Here is a 23,740-nt window from a genome sequence, read left to right as displayed (position 1 = left end):
AGGTTCTCTAAATAGAGTTTCTGAGGCAATTTAATCATGTATTAGGATTGAAATTCAATTGAAAGCCCAAGAAACCATTAACTGTAAAAATGCAGCAAACAATATGATTTTGAGTTTCCCTGTTCACTTTTAGGTCTATAAAAACCCTAAATACTTAGTTATTTCTAATCATTTTTTTTATTGTATAGTTTTAATTATACATGGGTTTGAAAAAAGGTTTAGAATAACAATAAAAGAGTAAAGTGGTCTCAGATGATTTCTTTATGAAATATTATGAACTTCTCTATGATTTTATTTTAATCAGCACCCAAATCAGTATTATTTTATATGACAATTAACCAAACACCTCCCTCATTATACAAGTAACATTTATCTCTTTAATACTTTTTATACTTCTTCCTTGAAGGGCCGGAGACTTCCAAAATGAACAATGTACTTAAAAATAAAACTAAAACGTAGCTTAATTTCAGAGAATCAAATATATAAAATTCTTTGGTATTTATTATAAAATTTAAAGAGCACTGAAAGTACAAAAATATTTTATAGAAAAATTAGTTGAAACCACTTTACTCTTTTATTTCAATTTTGAATTTTTAAACTCAAGAACTCACATACAATTAAAGTGACACTACACAAAAATGCTCATTTCTCTGAATGCTTCACAATTATAATCAATAGTCAACAGAAACACAACTTACCTTTATGTGATTTAATGTAAATGTTATTTTTTCAAGTTCATACAATGTGGGTGGGTTTGAGCTAATTGAGACTGAAATTACTGAAGAGATGACTCTTCCCTCCTCTTCAGCTTTATCATAACTTTGAGGTTCCAATAAGATGTTGTCAGACGATGAAAATAGAGGTCCAATACTCTTATAATATAAAAATGCAACTGCAACACTGCCTGTCAATCAAATAAGTGTATTCAGTGAAATTCTTAAAATAAACATAAAAATTGACCAGACAAAGGGAGTCATACAAATTCCCAGATACTGAAATGTGGGTCATAATATATCTATGCTTACATCATCGAACCATATTAAGACATATTCTCTGACCTCTGTGACTCTGAAACTGATTGTGGACTGTAGCATTCCCTTGGCACAGACTATATTTGGGAGAAAAATAGTCCTAGATAAATTTACATCCAAGTGCTGACTAAGAACCAAGGAGTAAGTATATTCACTTGAAAAATAAAATTTTGACTTACTACTTTGCTGGGCAAATATATGAATTAGAAAGATACTGGGAGAAAATTATCACAGATTTACAGTATTAAGAAAGTTCAGAATTGAAAGAGTTGTGAGATGCCACTGAGTTCAACCTCATGCCCACTGAAATGCTTCCTTTTAAAATTGATGACATATAGTTATGCCGACGCAGCATAGGGAATTTATTGCCTTTCGAGGCAGCCATTTATCTGAACCCCTGACACTCCCCAAATGCAGCGCATCAGCACATAACCAGATACTAGAAATGTTACCTGATCAGTACAGACTATCACATGACTATTTTTCCCTTAGCCTGGACACTACACCTATTTTAACGGATCTCAAATTGCCTTGGTTTTTGAGATCATTATGAGCAGCTCATTATCACTGATATTAAGTGTGTGAACAACTCAACATCGACAACTATTATCTTTTAAAATTCCTGTTGTCACTTAGGTCACATTCCTTCTCTGTTGTACAGAATTATGGACAGTAAATTGAGGAATTTATATTCAGAATTTACTCTTGGAATTAGAAGTTCTGGTTTCAGTCATTTCTCCTACTTGTGTGTCCCTGGGTAAACTTGAGCTTTCTCATGTATAACATGATGGTAGTGATATTCCCTCTGGCTATTTACTAGGATAAGGTGGAGACCAAATGAAATTATACGAGAGAGTCTTCTGTAAAATTTAAGATGCTATATTAATATGATTATTGTTATACTTATTAACTAGAAATGTTATATGTTTGCTTTAGATACTTGGACAAATTAGGAAGAACTCTTATCATATTCATTTTCCCTCAAATTTGTGACACCAGCAAATAATTTGAAAAGCATAAATTAATCAAAATCATTAATACAAATGTTGATAATGTCATCAAAAACAAAGGTCTGTGATATAATGCTGGAACCCTCCACATCTCAATATCACACTAATAACTAATATTCTTTGGATATGGTTATGTGAGCTAGAAGTTGCAAAAATGTGTCACTATTCATGTTTTCTATCTTAGTATAAAAAGGCACCCCAAGATACTGCTCAGAGCCTTGCTAAAATTCAGATACATTACATATTTTCCTAAATTGCCAGCCCAGAAAACTTACATCAAAAAAATAATGTTAGTATAACATGGTTGGGCTAGTGAAATTGTGATGGCTCCAGATGACAACTAGCCCAGCATTTGCTATGGACAGACCAGGGATGGAAGCAGAACCTGGAAACCTCTTAGGGGAACTTGACCTAGTCCAGCTGATGAACCAGTTCATGCAACAGCAACTTCTCAGAGGTTGTAGTAGTGGGCGGTACAAAATCAAATGAAGCACCAAAGAGATAACATGGATTTAAAAATCTATTAATCACTCCAATACTTTCCAAAGGAAAATATTTATTTAACATCAATTTTTGACTTTGGGTAAAAGGAGACTCATGCCACGTAGAATGGTCCAAAATCCCTTTTTATGAATATTGATCCAGTATTTGTTCATTTTTTTTTAAAAATCATTTGGAACCTATTTTAATTCCCATGATTTCTCACTAATTCTAGGTCTGATCTAGCTTTTAACTCTCATATCAGATCTGTACCTATTTTCAGTAAACTAGGGGTTCATTTACTAATGATAGGCACTAAAATTCAGTATATAAAAAAGATTAAAAATCCATCTGTGCCACCCTTATTTTCCTCCTAATGACACTATGAAGCTTTTAACTAATGAATGTTTTTATTAAGGAATTTTGTCAATAAATGAATAATCACATGTAGACATCATTGAGTGGGTTTGATCAGTTTCTTACACTTGTCCTTATTTTGAAGATTCAACCATGAGGAAAATAAATTTTCTCCCTCTGATCTCTTGAGAGCTGATATTACTGTCCCTTTCAAATGTCAGTGTTTGCATGCGTGATTATGAAATGTAACAAAACTACCATACACTAAGACAGGATCTCTTCGAGATATTAATTCCATGACAATTTCATCATCTGTCACTATGATAAGTATTTTCAATGTCTTTATTCTAAACTTCCAAATACTACTCAAATTGTCTTTGAAAATACAACAGTTTAACACATTCTTTGGATCTGCTCCTAAATATTACGTGTGTGCTTGGTTAATTAGAATATGATGTAATGGGGTAAGAGCCATGGGTTCAATGGCAGTATGGCTTAGTTATTTTTGCTTTTTATGGCCATCTGTTTCTTACTTTTGAATAAAAAATGACAAGAAAAAATGGAAAGGGTAATATCAATGGATTAGAAAAAAAATTCCCACATTAGTGCTGTAAAAATTTTTTTAAAAAGATGGTCTTCTGAGAATGAATGTGCAACATGCTTTTTAACAATAAAGACAACATATTTTTTAATAAAGTGATGTCTGTAAAAGTGACATATGTGTGTTATTGTATATATTTTCAGTTTGTACGTATGACCACCCACAATGCTTTGAGAAAATATTATAATTCATGTTTTATAGGTAATATATTTTGACCTATATGTGAACAGCAACAATTCTATTATCAGCAGAGATTTTTTTTTTTCTAAGTGCATTGCACTATGAGAGCAGATAAATGGTTAAATTAAAATAGCAGCTGCTAGTTTGCCTGTGGTTAGGTGACAAGGGAAAGCTGGTCAGGGCTGATTTCTTTGTTAACTCCTTCTCTTCAAGTCTTAGTTCTGTATTATCTGTTGATGTACATAGAGACAAACCCGTTAGCTTCTTGTGCCTTAGTTCCATTATCCATAAAATGAGGACATTAGGTTAGATAATCGTAAAGTCACTTGCTAGTATTCTCGGGTCCCATTTCTTAAGAAATCCTGCCTTTAGTTTAGTTGAAGTTTAGTGTACAAAAACTAAGAAATGAGTGGAAGAGAAATCCAAGCTTAAACAATAACTTTCTACCTTTTTGAACACTACCTCTATTCGTCTTCCTCATACAATCCCAAATTCAGTCTCACAATGAGGAATATGAAGGATTACTGAAGAAGAAGTATTAGAAGAACTCTATGAAAATTATAGCACCTGACTGCTGCAAAATGAGGAATAAAATCACAGTTCCTTTGTATATTTCCACTGGGATCTTAACATTATTAGACAATTACAGAGTTGGAGGATCAAGGACAAGAAGGATCTAGGTATCATCCGCTAAAATTCTACCCAGGTATTTTTATCATAATGAAAATCTCAAATATAAATACGGAAATTCTGTGTATAAACATAAAATATTTTTCTATAGAAAACCACACCAGTTATATGCACATATGATACAATCAAATGTATGGTATTTATTGCAAAACATTGAAATATTGTATATAAGATTGTCAAAGTCCTACCATTTGAATCATATGCAGCTTTTCTATTTGGAAATATCTTTATATTATCTCCGTCCATATTCATATGGGGATGAATATGTTTCATGTGATATGAATCAAAAAACAAAGCTTTGAGAGCTGAAACAAAATCATGAAAATAATAAATTCTCTGAAATTAGTTTAATCAATGTATTTATTTAGTTAGAGACAATTTCATCCATCATTGTTATATTTCAACTTCTTAATTACGGCAGGTAGAATGAACATATTCTGAACATGATGTTTGGACATTATAATTTGTATTTAAAAATCTGATTCAAGTTTACTTGTTTGATTTCACTATAGCATTCATGGTTTAATTCTATCTTTATTGAATAAAATAAAAGAAAATATGTATGTACACAAAGAAGCTATAAATCATAATTACTAAAGCAGACAACTACAATGTATTAGAGGATGATATCTACAATATAGTTTATTATATACAGAGTGATTGACTTAAATTCTTGAGTAATAATTTCCTTACCTGGTGCACTTTCACCTTTTTCATGCAGGAACATCATAGAAATTTAGGCTCCTATATATTGTCACAATGCTTGCTACCTTAATTTTGAGTAACTGGTGAATCCCGATGAGATAATGATTTTTGTATATCTATAGGTGCACAGCAGGATAACAACCAGAAAATATAATAGGGGTGTATATGCAATGATTACTGCAGAAAGTGTACTTTGTTTCCTCAGAACAACTTTACAGGAGGCCTTAATTTGATCCAGATTCTTAATGTGTTAAATATGAGATTTCATAAAGCAGGAAACATTCCAATTTGCTATGCTAATTGCTTTATATTATCGAAAGGCAAAGGATTCCTAATGAGAAATTTAAATATACTACATTCAGGACAAAGATATACGCCCAAAGGATTTCAATGTTAAAAATAAACATCTTCAAGGTTCAACATTAGAAAAATAGGGAATGGTTACATAAAATATGATCTATCCATAACTATTGCAGAGACACTAAAAATTATGCTCATGGTGTGGTTTTAGAAGTCAGGATGGTATAACCTTTACGGGGCAGGGAGTGGCTGCCGGGGGGATGAGGGGTCTTCTGGGGTGCTGTTTATACAGACATGTTCACTTTGTGAAAATTTGTCAAGTTATATTCATTTCATATGTGCACCTTTCTGTCTGTGTGTTATACTTCAATAAAAATTAAACTTAAAAAAATGAAATATACTACACTCAGAAAATCTGTCTGTACTATGATCGGTCAAGACAGATCCTACCAAGTCATAAGATGACAAGGGAGTAATGGTCTCTGAGCATTTAAATGTTAAACAGTCAGAGAAAAGAAAAGGTGGAGGCTTTAAGTAGGTGGCAAGTCTTAGGCACTCATTCTTTTTATTCACACTTCATTCGCAACTACTCTTGTGATATGCATCACCATTCATGTCTACATTGATAAAACAACTGCCAGTTTAATTAACAATATTTTAAAGACTTTTCTTCTCTTTTGAGAATGGCTTGTTTGGAAAACTCGATTGCTTTGAAATTGACCTTGGCTTCTTACCTATATCACTTGAATTAGTATCAAACTGAGTGGTCTTTTGAAAGTTCTGAGATAGCCTTAAGGTAGCTTGCTCGGCAGCATGTAACAGTTTTGTAAGATGAGTTCTTCTATGGTTTGTAGATAACTTGTCCCAAACTATAAATGTATCTTTTTGAACAAAATTATTCACAGTTTTTACAAATTCCTGTTGAAAAAAAAAGTATATCTTTTAAAAATGTTGGACTTTTACATTAATCACAAATGTAAGGAAAATTTTAAGCCTAAATTATATTGAGTTAAAGCTCAACATACTTACAGTAAGAGTTGAATTAGGAAGGGTGTCCTTGGTTGAATTCGTGCTATTCATATAACCCAGTAATGGGGATGATTCAGCTAATATTTCTATATATGTAATTATATCCGTCGGTGAAAGATCTTTCACAGAATTTCTATAGACTTCTTGTAGCAAAGCCACAGGTTCTTCTATGTGCCTAATCTGAACAAAAATGAGTCCAGAGAAAGGAAACCAGTTTAAAGCACTACTAGATCTTTTCAAGAATAAATGTTGCATGATAAATATGTTCTGAGTTTTTTCTCTTATACATTAAGTTATCAGACTACACCTAAACCATAACACAAAGCAATGAAACCTGAAATTATTTACAAAGGATTAGCAAATAGCTTAAAAAGCATAGAAGTTACTTCAGAAAGGCAATATGTCTGAATTTATGATTTTAAAATTAATTAAAATAAATTATAACTTAATTTGAATTAGATTTTAATTAACCAGAGACATTTTTTTACATGATAAAATGGCAATTTGCTTTTACCTCATTGTTAATGAGTCATGTGAGACTCACACTTCTAATCTCAGGACAGTAATTTTATGAATGTCCTACTTTGTTTACTCTTTGAAATAGTATTTACTTTGGTGTACAAAATCTAGTTGCATTCAGTTATGTCTCCTTAGAATTTGAAAATGGCCTGGGGTCAAAGTGTGTTTTTACTATTTTATCCATCCAATTTCTTTACATGTTGAAAATAACTTTCCAGTCTACCAAATAGTGAAAAAGTAACTTAAATTAAATATGTAAGTCTTCTTCAGTACTTGGGGGATTTCAAATTAATCCTATCAAATACTTAGATCTCTATAAGTAAACAGTTTCAACTCTACATGAAGATCAACTGCTTGTTACTCTTTTAAAAAAAGTGACTTTGGAAAGATTTAAACTGAAACCAAAATGTCAAAATAGAGTGTATTTTTAATTCAATACCTTTACTCACTTTTGTTAAAGTTTTATTAATATTCGCCGCAATACAGATATCATCTAAATGGCAGTCTGGATTCACAATTTCTGTAGAAAAAAACAGATTATATATTAAGTCTTAAAAAATATTTTTCCTAAGATAATTATATTGATTCCAGTGATTTCGCTCACCTATTTAGACATTAAAAACATTCTTATCATTTGAGTTTCATTTTCATTTATTTTATTCATGAAAATTCATTTAAAAATTTTTTCATTATTCATTTTAAAATTTTATTCATAATAAAAATTCATTTATTTTTATTCATTAAAATGCACTATTTTATGGAAAATAGAAAATTGTAGTTACCCTAAGGAAACAGGGTATGGTAATTACATAAAACATGTGGTCTACATCTTTCATTAAATAAAACTGTAACTTTTCTTATTCCATTTTATAGATAAAGGACTACCAGCACATTTCTTGGAAGATGTAGCTCTTTGATACTTCACAACCGTGTAGTACATATTTTACATAGTGCTTTGATAATACATAAAATTTAATAATATAATTTACCTTGGCAATAAGTGCCATCATTAGGTGTGAACTGTGAGTTTCCTGTGGATGTATGATAACCTTCCTTGCAGGAGCAGTTATATCCACCATCCACATTTTTACACATTGCATGATCACCACAGGCAAATGATTCACTGCATTCATCTATATCTGGGGATATTTGAAAAATTAAAATTTTAATTTAGTGCTTATATAGTTGCTACCTTGTTGATAATAGTATTACATACAGTTAGTGATTTCATATCAAATTTTACAAGAAAGCAAGAAAAATTCCATCATTTGGAAAATGACAGAGCAAACTTAGCTGCATATATATTTTTAACTTTGATTTGGTCAATCCATTTTGACAATATATTGAAAATGTTATTCATAGACCAACCCTTGAATTGTTTTCTGAATAGCATGATTCATCAACAAAGTCATTAGAGTAATTTCAATCATTGATGATGTAATATTTATTCCTAATTAAAGACCTAATTTAAAAAATACATTTAGAATTCTTTGTTTTCTAGTATTAAATTAAATTGATTGTAACAACTCAGTTTAGAGTAATCTGGAGGGCAAAAAGGAGTAGCCCATTTTCTTTCCAAAGCCTCATTTTTCCATATAAATAAACCTAAAAATTAAGATGTAGCAGAATGTATGATTCCACTCCCTTAAAATTTTACCAGAATTTAATACTTTTGTTCAGGTTATATTTTACTATGATTCTTAATACATGGTCATCAAAGGTAAAGTAACAAACTGTACAGAATTAAGTCTTAGATTTTCAGTAGCAATATATCAAAGCTACAATAAAAATGGTAAGTTATAAACTCACATAATTTATATTCTTAATTTAAAATTTTACGTACTATAACGAATAGTGAAATATGTCTGAAAGTTATAAATACAGAATAAATACTCTGCCAGTAGGCAGAGTTCCAATAGGGAATGATTCCAAGGAACTGAAGAGTCCAGATCATTAACTTAAACTAATGTAAAGATTTTTGTGCTCCTGGCCGAGCCCTGACATCTTAGAGCTTCTCTATGTTAGATTAATGCATTAATCTGTAATCTTGCACATATAATTTGATTTTTTAAAGACTCATAGAGTGGCACAATCCTGTTTGCCATAATAAGGGGGAGTAATTAAAGTCCAATTAAGATGTCATCTAGCGAGTTATCTGAAATGTAGCTGATCCTCATTTCTCATTTTAAAAATGCAATAATGGCACAAAAAAAAAAACCCATTAAACCTCACACCACCAGAAACTGGAACTGACAGTAAGTCTCTTGCCAATTCTTGAAGAAATTTCCATTAGCTAAGAAGGTGAGGGTACTGGACTTAGGAAGACTATTAACTACCTGAAAAAGAGGTAGAAAACCCCTTGTTCTTCTGCCAAGTCTTCATAGTCACGATCTGTACTACCTAGAAGTCCAAGTTCTCTACTTTTAAATAAACAAATGCTGCCCTAGCACCCTCACCTTCTTCCTCGAATTTCTATATATATATGTGTTCATAAACTGCCACTCCACACAAAAAAAGGACAGAAATAAAGGAGGGGGTGATAGCAGGTTGGCTCTTGGGATCTGGAGAATCATGAGCAAAAACATTCCAGGTTGGGCTGAAGTAAAGAAGTCAGGTGGGAGGGCAGACTAGAATTATTATTTTTCATGAGATCAATGAAGTGAGAAAAAAATATGAGAAAGCAAAAGACTAGTCTTTTTTGGAGCAGTGCTGAAGAAGTCATTTGTGCAGTACCCGAATGTGGATAATACCCCAGTGAAGGTGTGAAGAGATCCATGAAGTATCATAAATAGAACAACTTATTTCATGGGAAAGAAAGCTATGTTCTCTGAATACCCCCACTTCATATTTTCAGATACCTTCTATGGTTAACTGAAAATGAAGTGTTGATTTCTCCCAATTTCAAAATCATTCAAAAGTGCAACTTTTCTTGGGAACTTTGTCCTAAGCCCAATCTCTCAGCAGCATACCTATCTTAGCTTTACAAACTCCATTTGCATTCTTCCTCGTGCACTTTGGGCACAGGTGTACACAGTCTTGGTGTTCTTGACGGTTTCAGTTTTCCCCTGTGCATCTTCCATACCCTGAGGTCCTTATGTTGGGGTCTCTGCTCTGGTTCCAGCCCTCCCAGCACCCACTCAGCTGTCTGCTATCCCAGCACGTCAGCTTTGGACCAACTAGGGTATTTCAGCTTCTGAATTCACCAAGTGACAGAACGTTAATCTGTAAAAATAATGAGGTCATACCCTGGGAGATAAACATTTGAGATTAAGACTATGCAAATTTTTATATTCTGACTCCAAATATTCTAAAAGAATATTAATCACCCTACCAAAGTAATGTTTTTCAAACCTTAATCATCCCGTCAAAGACATGTTTTCTAAATTGTTTGTACTTTCCTTGTTTACATTATTGTTTCTCTAACTTTTTACTAAAATGTAGATATGAGGTTTGCTGAATTTGATATCCTTCTCACTCTGGGCCTCAGCAGTAGAACTTACTGAGTTTAACCTAGTAACAGGTACAGAGTGTGTGACCACCACAACTGGCTGTGTGTCAGGGTAGTCAAAGAGCTTCCACTATCCTTAGCATATCACTCTATGCCTCCTTGCTACCTAGTAATATAAAGAGATTCATAAAATACTGAAAGAGTATCCCATGCCCAAAAGGGATGAAACTGGCTTAGCCAAAATGAATGTGACTGCCATTTTACATCGAGATCCATACTAACATCTCTTGCAATTTCTTGTAGGGCCTAATTGAATCTAATAAAACCACTATGTATCCTCCTTCCTACAGGCAAAGGCCCTGTAGAAGACCTTAATTCAAATCTTGATTCTAATACTCATTAGCTCTGTGACCTTGGGTAGTATTATAAAAATACTCTTAACTCAGAAGAGTTCTTTTTCATAACAAACAAGGAAATGTATGTAAAGGTGTTTGGAGGGGTGCCTAAGATATAGTAGGTACCTGATATTGTAATTGGGAATCAGGTCCAGTGATTCTACTCATATTGTGTGTTTTCTTAATAGCAGGAGCCCTGTGAGTATGTAGGTTTGGAGAAAACACATTGATAATGAGTGTCTCATTAAATTGCCATGTTTTGGTACTCCCTAGAGCTGTAAAAGAGAAAAAGAACCCCTTCCCCCATTTTCATGAAAGCTAAATTGCTGCTGTATAATTATTTCAGTCAGGCTAGAATTGACAAACTATATTTAATAACTGATCCACTTTTTCCACTACCAACCAAACACTCAACACTAATAACTCGATTTTGCTAAATGTAAGCACATCATAACACTCATTTCCTTGTTTTGCACGTCAAAACATGCATTTGCTACTTTCTCATTAATAAGGTTATGCTTGTTTTTCCTGTCTACAATGAGCCAACCCAGCAGTATTTTATCATAATCTTCTTTCAAAACATGATCATATGATTGTTTTGATTCTTATAATTTTCACCAATAACTGAATTTTCTAATGTTGTTTAACTCATAGACTGCAAAGAAAAGATACAATGCTCAATTAGTGGAAGCAATTTGCAAAAACAAAATTGAATGTTAATATTATTCAAAGCCAGAAAAAAAATCTGTACTTTTCAGGGTACCTAAGGCAAAAGGACATAAAAAATTACAAGTAGTAAACACTGCTCTTAAGCACACAGAAAACGTGAAGAAGTTCTTGGGTTCTACTCATTTGGTTTTGGGAGAGTCACTTTACCATTGGATGCCTCAGTTTCCCCACTTGTGAAATGCGAGTCTAGAACAACGGCTCTTGGGAGCTGGGCACCAGAAATTCTGTTTTACTCTGATTGCAAGGAGAAGAAAAATAGGCAGGATGCTAAATCTCACTCAAAGCCTTCTGCAATGAAATTACCTCATCCATGGAAAATAGTATTTGAATATAGACTAAAGATATAGAATTTTGCTAGGGTCATTTCTTGCCCTGTACTGGAGTTTTTCATTATGTTTTGTTCATATTGTCTGTTTCTTCCTGGTTCAGTTTTGGAAGGTTATACCTTTCTAAGAATTTGTCCATTTCTTCCAGGTTGTCCATTTTGTTGGCATAGAGTTGCTTGTAGTAGTCTCTTAGGATGCTTTGTATTTCTGCGGTGTCTGTTGTAACTTCTCCTTTTTCATTTCTGATTTTATTGATTTGAGTCCTCTCCTTCTTTTACTTGATGAGTCTGGCTAATGGCTTATCAATTTTGTTTATCTTCTCAAAGAACCAACTTTTAGTTTTATTGATCTTTGCTATTGTTTTCTTTGTTTCTATTTCATTTATTTCTGCTCTGATCTTTATGATTTCTTTCCTTCTGCTAACTTTGGGGTTTTTTTGTTCTTCTTTCTCTAGTTCCTTTAGGTGTAAGGTTAGATTGTTTACTTGAGATTTTTCTTGTTTCTTGAGGTAGGCTTGTATAGCTATAAACTTCCCTCTTAGAACTAACTGCTTTTGCTGCATCCCATAGGTTTTGGATCATCGTGTTTTCATTGTCATTTGTCTCAAGGTATTTTGTGATTTCCTCTTTGATTTCTTCAATGATCTCTTGGTTATTCAGTAACGTATTGTTTAGCCTCCATGTGTTTGTGTTTTTTACATTTTTTTCCCTGTAATTCATTTCTAATCTCATAGTGTTGTGGTCAGAAAAGATGCTTGATATGATTTCAATTTTCTTAAATTTACTGAGGCTTGATTTGTGACCCAAGATGTGATCTATCCTAGAGAACGTTCTGTGCGCACTCGAGAAGAAAGTGTAATCTGCTGTTTTTGGATGGAATGTCCTATAAATATCAATTAAATCTATCTGGTCTATTGTGTCATTTAAAACTTCTGTTTCCTTATTTATTTTCATTTTCGATGATCTGTCCATTGGTGTAAGTGAGGTGTTAAAGTCCCTCACTATTATTGTGTTACTGTCGATTTCCTCTTTTATAGCTGTTAGCAGTTGCCTTATGTATTGAGGTGCTCCTATGTTGGGTGCATATATATTTATAATTGTTATATCTTCTTCTTGGATTGATCCCTTGATCATTATGTAGTGTCCTTCCTTGTCTCTTGTAACATTCTTTATTTTAAAGTCTATTTTACCTGATATGAGTATAGCTAGTCCAGCTTTCTTTTGATTTCCATTTGCATGGAATATCTTTTTCCATCCCCTCACTTTCAGTCTGTATGTGTCCCTAGGTCTGAAGTGGGTCTCTTGTAGACAGCATATATATGGGTCTTGTTTTTGTAACCATTCAGCAAGCCTGTGTCTTTTGGTTGGAGCATTTAATCCATTCACGTTTAAGGTAATTATCGATATGTATGTTCCTATGACCATTTTCTTAATTGTTTTGGGTTTGTTTTTGTAGGTCCTTTTCTTCTGTTGTGTCTCCCACTTAGAGAAGTTCCTTTGGCATTTGTTGTAGAGCTGGTTTGGTGGTGCTGAATTCTCTTAGCCTTTGCTTGTCTGTAAAGCTTTTGATTTCTCCATCGAATCTGAATGAGATCCTTGCCGGGTAGAGTAATCTTGGTTGTAGGTTCTTCCCTTTCTTCACTTTAAGTATATCATGCCACTCCCTTCTGGCTTGTAGAGTGTCTGCTGAGAAATCAGCTGTTAACCTTATGGGAGTTCCCTTGTATGTTATTTGTCGTTTTTGCCTTGTTGCTTTCAATAATTTTTCTTTGTGTTTAATTTTTGCCAATTTGATTACTATGTGTCTTGGCGTGTTTCTCCTTGGGTTTATCCTGTATGGGACTCGCTGCGCTTCCTGGACTTGGGTGGCTATTTCCTTTCCCATGTTAGGAAAGTTTTTGACTATAATCTCTTCAAATATTTTCTCTGGTCCTTTCTCTCTCTCTTCTCCTTCTGGGACCCCTATAATGTGAATGTTGGTGCGTTTAATGTTGTCCCAGAGGTCTCTTAGGCTGTCTTCATTTCTTCTCATTCTTTTTTCTTTATTCTGTTCTGCAGCAGTGAATTCCACCATTCTGTCTTCCAAGTCACTTATCCGTTTTTCTGCCTCAGTTATTCTGCTATTGATTCCTTCTAGTGTAGTTTTCATTTCAGTTATTGTATTGTTTATCTCTGTTTGTTTGTTCTTTAATTCTTCTTGGTCTTTGTTAAACATTTGTTGCATCGTCTCAATCTTTGACTCCATTCTTTTTCCAAGGTCCTGGATCATCTTCACTATCATTATTCTGAATTCTTTTTCTGGAAGGTTGCCTATCTCCACTTCATTTAGTTGTTTTGCTGGGGTTTTATCTTGTTCCTTTATCTGGTATATAGCCCTCTGCCTTTTCATCTTGTCTATCTTTCCGTGAATGTGGTTTTTGTTCCACAGGCTGCAGGATTGTAGTTCTTCTTGCTTCTTCTCTCTGCCCTCTGCTGGATGAGGCTATCTAAGAGGCCTGATGGGAGGGACTGGTGGTGGGTAGAGCTGACTGTTGCTCTGGTGGGCAGAGCTCAGTAAAACTTTAATCCACTTGACTGTTGATGGGTGGGGCTGGGTTCCCTCCCTGTTGGTTGTTTGGCCTGAGGCAACCCAACACTGGAGCCTACCTGGGCTCTTTGGTGGGGCTAATAACAGACTCTGGGAGGGCTCACGCCAAGGATTACTTCCCAGAAGTTCTGCTGCCAGTGTCCTTGTCCTCACGGTGAGCCACAGCCACCCCCCACCTCTGCTGGAGACCCTCCAACACTAGCAGGTAGGTCTGGTTCAGTCTCCTATGGGGTTCACTGCTCCTTGCCCTGGGTCCCGATGCACACACTACTTTGTGTGTTCCTTCCATGAGTGGAGTCTCTGTTTCCCCCAGTCCTGTGGAAGTCCTGCAATCAATTCTCACTAGGCTTCAAAGTCTGATTCTCTACGAATTCCTCCTCCTGTTGCCAGACCCCCAGGTTGGGAAGTCTGACGTGGGGCTCAGAACCTTCACTCCAGTGGGTGGACTTCTGTGGTATAAGTGTTTGCCAGTCTGTGAGTCACCCACCCAGCAGTTATGGGATTTGATTTTACTGTGATTGCGCCTCTCCTACCGTCTCATTGTGGCTTCTCCTTTGTCTTTGGATGTGGGGTATCTTTTTTGGTGAGTTCTAGTGTCTTCCTGTAGATGGTTGTCCGGCAGCTAGTTGTGATTCTGGTGTTCTCGCAAGAGGGAGTGAGAGCACGTCCTTCTACTCCACCATCTTGGTTCCTCCTCATTATGTTTTTATAGAGGTTCTTAATGACTATAATTACCAGACATGTCGAATTTAAGGATCAGCTAAACTTTCAAATCAGAAGCAATATACTACAAGGTGATACACTAATGTAAAAAGGAAACAGAATTATGATTCTCTGTTCAAATTCCCTGAGGATTATCACAGTGCACAAGGAAAATTATTATAGGACTGGGGAGAAAAAGGAAAAGAAATAGCTGTTCTGCTTCTGAAAAAAGCTTAATCTTTAAGATCAACAAAACTGGTGAGAAATAACAATTTTCCAGAGAATGACTTTTTTCACAGAATAATCCATCAAACAAAACAGGTAGAAATTGAAGGACTCAATATTGGGTATTGGGTTTTAATCTAAGTTATTGTTTACTGATTACTTAAAATAGCTAAAAGGGGAATTAGCAAAAATGTAGGGCCCTTCCACAGTATCTCAATAATAATTGAGTACTGGGAGAAAGAGTCTTACACTACAAATGTATTACACCCCCGTAAAATGTTGGCTTTCAATTATCTTTGTGTGTGTGTTTTCTCTGTATCTGTGATTAATTTTTTTCTAAACAGGAATTCTTTACTTTTAAGGAATACAGAGAGAGAAATATATATCCCTTTGTGAACTGAGGCGTATTAAAAGTAAACATGATCAGATGAAAAGACAGATGTCTTCTAGAGACAAGAGGGAATGGAGAGCACAGTTAAAATTGTATTAAATTCCAGTGATTAAGATGTTATAAGTTGCATTTCTTCATTAACTAGAACTTTTCTAGTAAAGCTTATACAGCTACATAGTTCAAACTTATCTACTAAAGATAAAATAGGCACACATTATATAACATTCTAAAACTAGAGACAAGAGTTTAGGTTTGAGAAGAACAAGGAGTGGGGTACTATGTTTTCTGGGAAAATTCTAATTTCTCACATATATTGTAATGTTATAATCCAATAAAAATTTTTGCTGCAAACAATAAAGACAAAATTATAATTCAACAGAAATAGCATTATTTTCTCATATTTTAAATCATTTATGCCCTTGCAAAGTTGATCCACTGCATTTGCATGGTCCAGATTCATGTGAGATTTAAATGGCCACCCATTTAAGACTCTTGTGGAAATACCAATGGCTTTCTAGATACAAGACTGTGATTCTAATCTTCCCTTTATCCTAAATGTGTGAATCTGGAATAGCTCTTCACTTCCCTTGGCTATAATATGAGAATAAAATCTACCTGGTTTATGTAACAGAGAAAATGCTATGAACCATAAGTACACAAGACAGGATAATTTCTTTGATACAAACATTTCAATGATAAATTCTCTTCGAACATTATCTCCTGACTATCATGTGTGTTAATAATAACATTGCCAGACTTCTCCTTAGCTCACTGATGAGAACCTCACTAGAAGCTCATCAAAGGCTTTAGTGTGATCTATATTGATTTAGACATCTCTCGTTTATCTAACTACGGAAAGTAGAAGCAGCACCTTACTCCTGCCCATGTTGCATGTATGGTCCTGAGTTCAAGTCTCATATCTACCCCTGGTTATGTAATTAACTCTCAGGGCCTTGGTTCATCTGTTAATTCTGTAGATTATTATCAATCATAATTATACTAGCTGTTGGTAAACTGGACAATTTCTTAGAAACCATGATTAAGATGATTCATAATGTATTTTCAAAGTTAAAGTCTTTGGCTCCAGAGAATTTGTCTCTGAAAATTGTTCATCTTTTGAAATTTCTATGCAATTATTTTTCTCAGACTATAGGATCTGATAAATCAAGTGTGTGACCAAAATACAACAGAAGGACATTAAAACAAATCTAGATACTCTCTTCAGACTCACAATATTTCACTTAGGGATTGAATTGAAATTAATATCCCTCCAGAAGACATTTTAGTGAATCTGAGATGATTTTCTAAATAGGACTCTAGTGTTTAGAAAAACAGAATGCAGAGCTTAAGTGTGACAAACTTTCGGCAGGCAGCAGTAAAAGCACTAGGACAATTTTTTCACAAGTAATGCTTTCTTGAACACTTTCTAGGAAAATGTAGGGCTCATCTCAGAGTTCATATTTATATAAGAATCAATATGTGGTGATACCAATGATAATTGTCTGGAGTGAATATATTACTTTAAAGTGTAAACATTTATTCTGTTGTTTGCCACCAATGCTAGATCTCATAACTTCACGATTTTTTTTTTTTTTTTTGGTAAACTGGTTGATATTCTCAAAAAAAAAAATCTCTTTTTCTTATACCCTTGGATAAATATACCATAGTAACTGACACCATACTGGAGAATTAAGGGAATTAATGAAGTTTTTGATAGTATTAACAACGGGGTACAATCAAGGATTGACAGAATTTGGTTTGAATATTATTTAATCTCTGGAGGTATAAGCAGTAAGAGATAGGTACAAATTTCAAGTTAGATAGTTGAATTTACCTATGCAGATGGTTCCATCATTAGTAATAAACTTGTCTTGGTTACTGCTGGATCTGAAACCAGGTGCACACATACAGTAGTAACTTCCTTCTGTGTTCGTGCAGTTAGCATTTTCACCGCAGGACTGCGTTAAATTTCCACACTCATTATCATCTGTGGACATATCAATTTAAAACATTATTTTTATACAATTGAGATGAATTCCTAGTTTCCATCAGTTTTTGGGAATTTTGCCCGTTAAATAGTTTAAGGTATGTGATGTTTATTTCTAAGAAAAGTTAATAATAAGAATCCACATTCCAGGTACTTCCTTGGTGGTCCAGTGGTTAAGAATCCGCCTTCCAATGCAGGGGACGTGGGTTTGATCCCTGGTTGGGGAACTAAGCTCCCACGTGCCACGGGGCAACTAAGCCCACACACTCTAGAGCCCGGGTGCCACAACTAGAGAGAAGCCTGTATGCTGCAACGAAGAGCCAGTGTGCTGCAACTAAGACCTGATGCAGCCAAATAAATAAATTAATTAATTTAAAAAAAAGAATCCACATTCCATACTTGGTTATTCTTGTTTAAATGAGAAACCTTTGCAGTTGCAAAGCAAAATAGAATCTCTTACTTCAAAAACACTAAACATAGCTATTGAATCTATATTGGATTATTTTTCAAATTTTTACATATATTTTAATTATTATAATGTCAATGAATATCTTATTTGTGAAATTATAATACTCTTTATAATCAGTCAAAAGCATACCATAAGTTAAAAATGAAAAATCAGAGATTACACATTGATATACTCTAATCATGTGCCATTTATTTTTGTCACTTACTCCCCAGAAGAATATTGTGTTACCTGGTTTGCATCCCTTCATTTATTCATTAATGTATTTATTCATTATCATATGTATTGTACTGTATATGGAAGGGTACACAAATACAAAAAAAATTACATGATGATCCATGGTCCTTACCCTTATACTCTTATACTGTAATTTATCAGAAAAGATATATATAGGTTCATAAACCCTTTTTAAAAATCAGAAAGCAGATTTATATTATCTGTCAAATAAATGAAATAGAAAACAAGTGTTTCTCAGAAGTGATTATGAGGGGCTGGAGGAGACATTAGATCCACCTGTGGGCTGAACTGTGTCTCCCAAAAAGATATACTCAAGTCCAAATCCCCAGTGTCTGTGAGTGTGAGCTTATTGGGAAATAGGACCTTTGTAGATATAATCAAGTTAAGATGAGGTCATTCTAAATTAGCAGGGCCCCAAGAGTGGTGTCCTTATACTATGTAGGAAATTCAGACATGGAGACACAGAGGAGAAGACGATGTGAAGACAGAGCCAGAAACTGAAGTGATGCAGCTACAAGCCAAGGAATGCCAAGGACAGTTAACAACCACTAGAAGCTAGAAAGGCATAAGCAAAGATTCTTTCCTAGACCCTTCGAAGGGAGCATGGACCTTCCAACCCCTGGATTTCAGACTTCTGGCCTCTAGAACTGTGAGAGAACAAATCTGTGTTGTTTCCAGCCACCAAGTTTGTGCTAGTTTCTTAGCGCAGCCCTAGGAAACTAACAGACACAAACTGGCTAATTTAAGGTAGATAAGTATTGGTTAGACAAAGAGAAGGAAATCATTAAGAGGAAAGCAAAATTTTGGGCAAACATGCAAGCCTAAGGGTGATTGAGATGTTTCTGGAGGTAGAGGGAACCCTAATCAGGGACACAGGGAGAAATCATAGGGGGATAGTGGTACGAGTTGAGTTTGGAAAATGTCTTGAATTTCTATTCTCCATTTTAATCAAACCAAGGTTTGAATTGGTTAAAAATTTAAAAAATTTGGTCTGATTTGGTTTAAAATAAAAAAAAAAATTATTTTAAAAGGATGATTTGTATAACATTTAATTTAAACACAGCTTACTGAACATGTATATTGATAACTAAGAGTTGGAGATTTTCCTAAATGTTATATAAATACTAATTCACTTAATCCTTACATAAGTTCTAGGAAGCAGGTACCATCATTATTCTCTTAACTGATGAGGACAAGAAGCCATAGAGAGGAAATGTAACTTGTCAAGGTCAAACAGCCATTTAGTTACAGAGCCAAATAGTTTGGTCCAAAGCCTGTTCTCTTAACTGTTGCATCCTGCTGCCTCTGTGAGAATCATTTTAAGCAAATATATAAGATAAGAATGTATCTAATGGATTATGGGTCTATTTTGAGAGAAGAAAAGATATTGAGGTAGAGATTTCAGAAGGAAAATAGAAACTTTATTTGTATTCTATCTCTAATGTAAAATGTATTTCCACTTAATCATTTTCAAACATTATAGATATAAGTATAGAAGTTAATATATGACAGACAACTAGAGGTGAATTCCTCTCTTTTTTTTTTTTTTTTTAAATGATTACTGTGGACAGTCAGGTAAGATTTGCAAATCCTATCCTTTCAATATATTCAACCTATACAGCTCTATTCCATAATTTTATTTTAATATTTATATGTTTTATCACTTTCACTTATTACATTAATTATAATAGGCCAACTGCTACAAATATATCCCAACATGTAGTGATTCAGCACAGTAAAAGATTATTTGCTGCTCTAGTCAGAGGCCAAGGTTAGCGTTCAGGTCGATGGTGTGGCTTCTCCCACAATGGTTCAGGGACCCAGACTCTACTTTTGGCACAAGACCGTTTCAGTTGCTTGGAAAAACCAGTTCATGAGAAAACTGGTCAGTCCACAAGAAGCAAGATCATTTTCTCCAATGTCTAGAGCAAAGCTAGGCCAGGCCTCTCACCTAATATTTTTTCATGTTATGGCATCAGGTCTCTTTTCACACTCCCACTGGCACCTCTTTTGGGTTCAATCCCTTGTCCCTTTGAAAGTTCTAATTCCCAGCATGTGACCTGATTTATTCTTGGGTGAGTAGAAAGGTAGAGCAGCAAGAGAAGAGTTTTGAGCTCCCCTTAGAGGCCAACGACTTGGAGACATCTAAGTGTAAAGGTTGAGCTCTCAAAAAGCTTGTTTAGGGCAGGCAGGCAGGTAACGTAAAGTTTGACTCCACCAAGTGTCAGACAATAGAAGGTGGTGTGGCTTATGATATAAGGAAGTACACACCTCACTTAGAGGATTTAAAATTTTTAAAATTTGAAAAGCATATTTAAAACTCTTTTTCACATTTAGCATTAGGTTAGGCATTTGTCACCCCTAAGTTAAAGTGTATATATGCTGGAGGAGTTAAGGAAAATTGCTGAAAATATGATAATCAAGTAAGAGAAATTATGAATGGCCATTATATAAAATGTTGAAGAGTTAATACTTTATTAACATGTGTGTATTATTAACTGATCTATTCTGTATACAGAGATATTATGCAACTCTATATGACTATATGCACATATATACTCAGAAAGCAAACATGCATTCAAAATAAATTAGACTAGTTTATTATAATTACCTGAGAGTATCTCACAAATTGACACACAAGAACCTAAATCAAGTTAAAGAAATATATCTCACACACTTTGGGTGTGATTCAATCATTCAGTTACTCAAATATTTATGGAGTTTCCCAGTTCCCAAATGTGAGTATGTCTACACTGGGAAATAAGTAAAAATTAATCAAAAAGTCAGGATCTGTGCCCTGCTGTCCGAGTTCACATTCTAAAGCAAGTTAACATAGGAGCATGTAATTGAGTTCTTATTAAAATAAAAGTTTCAATTTTTATTTCAAAATTTGACTCCCTTCACTGCATACTGGGAGAAGTTTATATTAATTTTAAAAGAAACTGTGCTCTCAGATCAGTTATTGGTAATACAGAGAATGATGAAGATTGTATCCCTGTGGTCTATAGCTGCAAAAATGATATGCAAAAATACTGAGGAAAAGAATTCACTATGTCTGAGCTATTGGTCAAGTCTAAGAAAATGAGCCACTTTATATCACCTGATTGTGTTTCTAAAAACAAATTAATGTATCAATATGGTATTTGACTCCAACATATTTTTAAGTCTTGGGTAATACATTAACTGGAAGAAAAAAACAAAGGTTGACACTGATTTTTGTGTTTCTCCCTACTATGTAGTTTTGAACACTTGACCTCTTAGCTTCCTTATCAAGAATTTGGAAATAAAAACATTTTCTTATCTATGTCCCAATCTTCTGGACGGGATATACAATATAGGCGAATTCCCTAAATGGTCTGACTCCAATCTTGTTCCTTGAAATACCACTTATCTGAAAGTAACTGCCTCTCTCCCCCCAAGATAGTGGAGATAGGCAAAAAAATTATCTTTGTGAAGTAATATATAAATCTGAATTATTTAAATAGCTTTAAACTTCCCAGTGTCTAACTCCATAATAATTAAGTTTCAAGGAGAAAGTTTCTTTGAATGGGTACAATATAGGAAAATATATGTCTGCTTCTTTTGTGTTCTTACTTCCATTGTTTAAATCAATTTATCAGTTATGTTACCCACTCTCTGTGTCTCTATATTTAATACTTCTTGTGGGGTTATAAAATAAATATTTAGATTAGGATGTCACTTGAAAAATTCATTATAACATCATTAAAGAGAAGGTAAGTTATTTAAAAATTATCAAAAAATGTTAATAGGGAGAAATATTCAGCATTCTTTCAGCAAAAATTCTTACTGGCTCAAGCCTAACACACCAGGTTGAGCACTACAGGAACAAAGGCATACACACAGCCTGTAACATAACAGGATCCATGGCTGCTGAAGAAGACAGACAAAAACCCAAATTATTAGGATGTGGTGTGTATAACAAATAAATGAGGTGTTTAGCGGTACACTGGTAACTCAGAGAAGAGATGGTTTCCTCAGCAAGTTTTCAGGATAAAAGGGAGAGGCTTATTCGCACAGAAGGTTTAGAAGAGGAAGAGATGCTTGAGCCAGGCACTGAAGTATAAGAAGAATTCAGACGAACAAAAGGGGCCCCAATGATCCATTCAGACAAAGGAAAGAACTCACCCAAATGCTTGAAGCCTGCAGAAGCATCATACTTTAGAGGAGAACTATATTGTGGAACACCGGGCATGAAGGTAGAGGCTGTAGGGCCAGAATCTATGCAGACAGATACGGTCTAAACCGGGAAAACACTTGCTAAGAATTTCAGACTAAATTCATTGGGTAAAGGATGGCCATCATCAGATTTTATGTAGTGAAGAAATCTGATTGGACTTGAATTTCAAAACAATTTTTGAAATATAAGGAAAATTAGCTAAGATCCAGGTCGACCTGCTAAAACAGTGTAAGACATGAAAAACTAACAAAACAGAGTCAAGGAGAAAGGAGGGGAGGTGGGCTAGATCAGAAATATTTTCATGTTAGAAGTCAGTGATCTGGGGAGAGAAAGGAAAGTGGGTAGGATTCAACTAGATTAGTCATGAACTGAAAACTGTGTCATCTGGGTAATGACTAACATGTGGATCTTTATATATATTTTTTAAGGTTGTATTTTTTTTTTCAAAGTTACATTTATTTATTTATTTTGGCCACGCTGCGCGGCACGTGGGGTCTTAGTTCCCCGACCAGGGATTGAACCCACACCCACTGCACTGGAAGGCAAAGTCTTAACCATTGGACCGCCAGGGAAGTCCCTGGGTCTTTATATTCTTGTTTTTATTTTTGTGACTTTGAAATTTTTCATAATAAAATGATTTTAAAATATTAGTGTGGCTTGGAGACTAACTGGATATGAGTTAGTTGGAGAGGAAGTGAGGATGACTCCCAGGTTCTGACTTGGAGGGATTTGTTGGGTACATTGACTCATGAGGACAGAGAGAAGCAGAGGAGGAGCTTAATTTGGGGCTAAGAGAGTGAGCTCACTTTTGAGCGTGGAGAGACTGAGGTGCCTTTAGGACATTGAGATGCGAGTATCCACAGCTGGATAGTCAACCATGAAGCCATAACTTGTTTAAACACAAGGTGGAGCTCAAGACTCCCTTCTTTTTCAGAGGCTGAGTCAGAAGCAAGAGCCTGGCATTTACTAGGCTCCAGGGCAGGGAACAAGCCTTTTGTCTTCCTTTGCCCTTATCTCTAGATGGACCCTTTCTCCTGATTCCTCCTGCTTTGATCTCAGTAGTTTAAATGAACTTTGCCTTGGGCATTATCACACTCTCTTGTTTTTCCTTTTTCTTTTCTTTCTTCCTTTTTTTTTTTGTTGTTGTT

General features: G+C 34.6%; 1 protein-coding gene across 6 annotated transcripts in view; it reads right to left on the bottom strand.

Annotated features, from left to right (window-relative positions):
- The window catches only part of ADGRL4 (adhesion G protein-coupled receptor L4), a 135,666-nt gene that overhangs the window by 39,355 nt on the left and 72,571 nt on the right, over positions 1-23,740 (bottom strand). For 4 of the 6 annotated variants that reach the window (XM_082419582.1, XM_082419581.1, XM_082419583.1 and 1 more), the window contains exons 3-9: positions 17,539-17,691; positions 7,892-8,041; positions 7,352-7,422; positions 6,384-6,563; positions 6,089-6,272; positions 4,538-4,654; positions 699-904 (exon numbers count right to left, since the gene is read on the bottom strand). In XM_082419582.1, the coding sequence (XP_082275708.1) occupies positions 699-904; positions 4,538-4,654; positions 6,089-6,272; positions 6,384-6,563; positions 7,352-7,422; positions 7,892-8,041; positions 17,539-17,691 (1,061 nt within the window). The remainder of the gene's footprint in view (positions 1-698; positions 905-4,537; positions 4,655-6,088; positions 6,273-6,383; positions 6,564-7,351; positions 7,423-7,891; positions 8,042-17,538; positions 17,692-23,740) is intronic. The other 2 variants (XM_082419585.1, XM_082419586.1) reach the window with 1 other exon arrangement.

The sequence above is a fragment of the Balaenoptera physalus genome (assembly GCF_965194825.1).
Source record: "Balaenoptera physalus genome assembly, chromosome: 1".
In the NCBI taxonomy this organism is placed as follows: Eukaryota; Metazoa; Chordata; class Mammalia; order Artiodactyla; family Balaenopteridae; genus Balaenoptera; species Balaenoptera physalus.
Note: the sequence above shows the minus strand (reverse complement) of the source record. Positions and strands in the feature narration are given on the sequence as shown.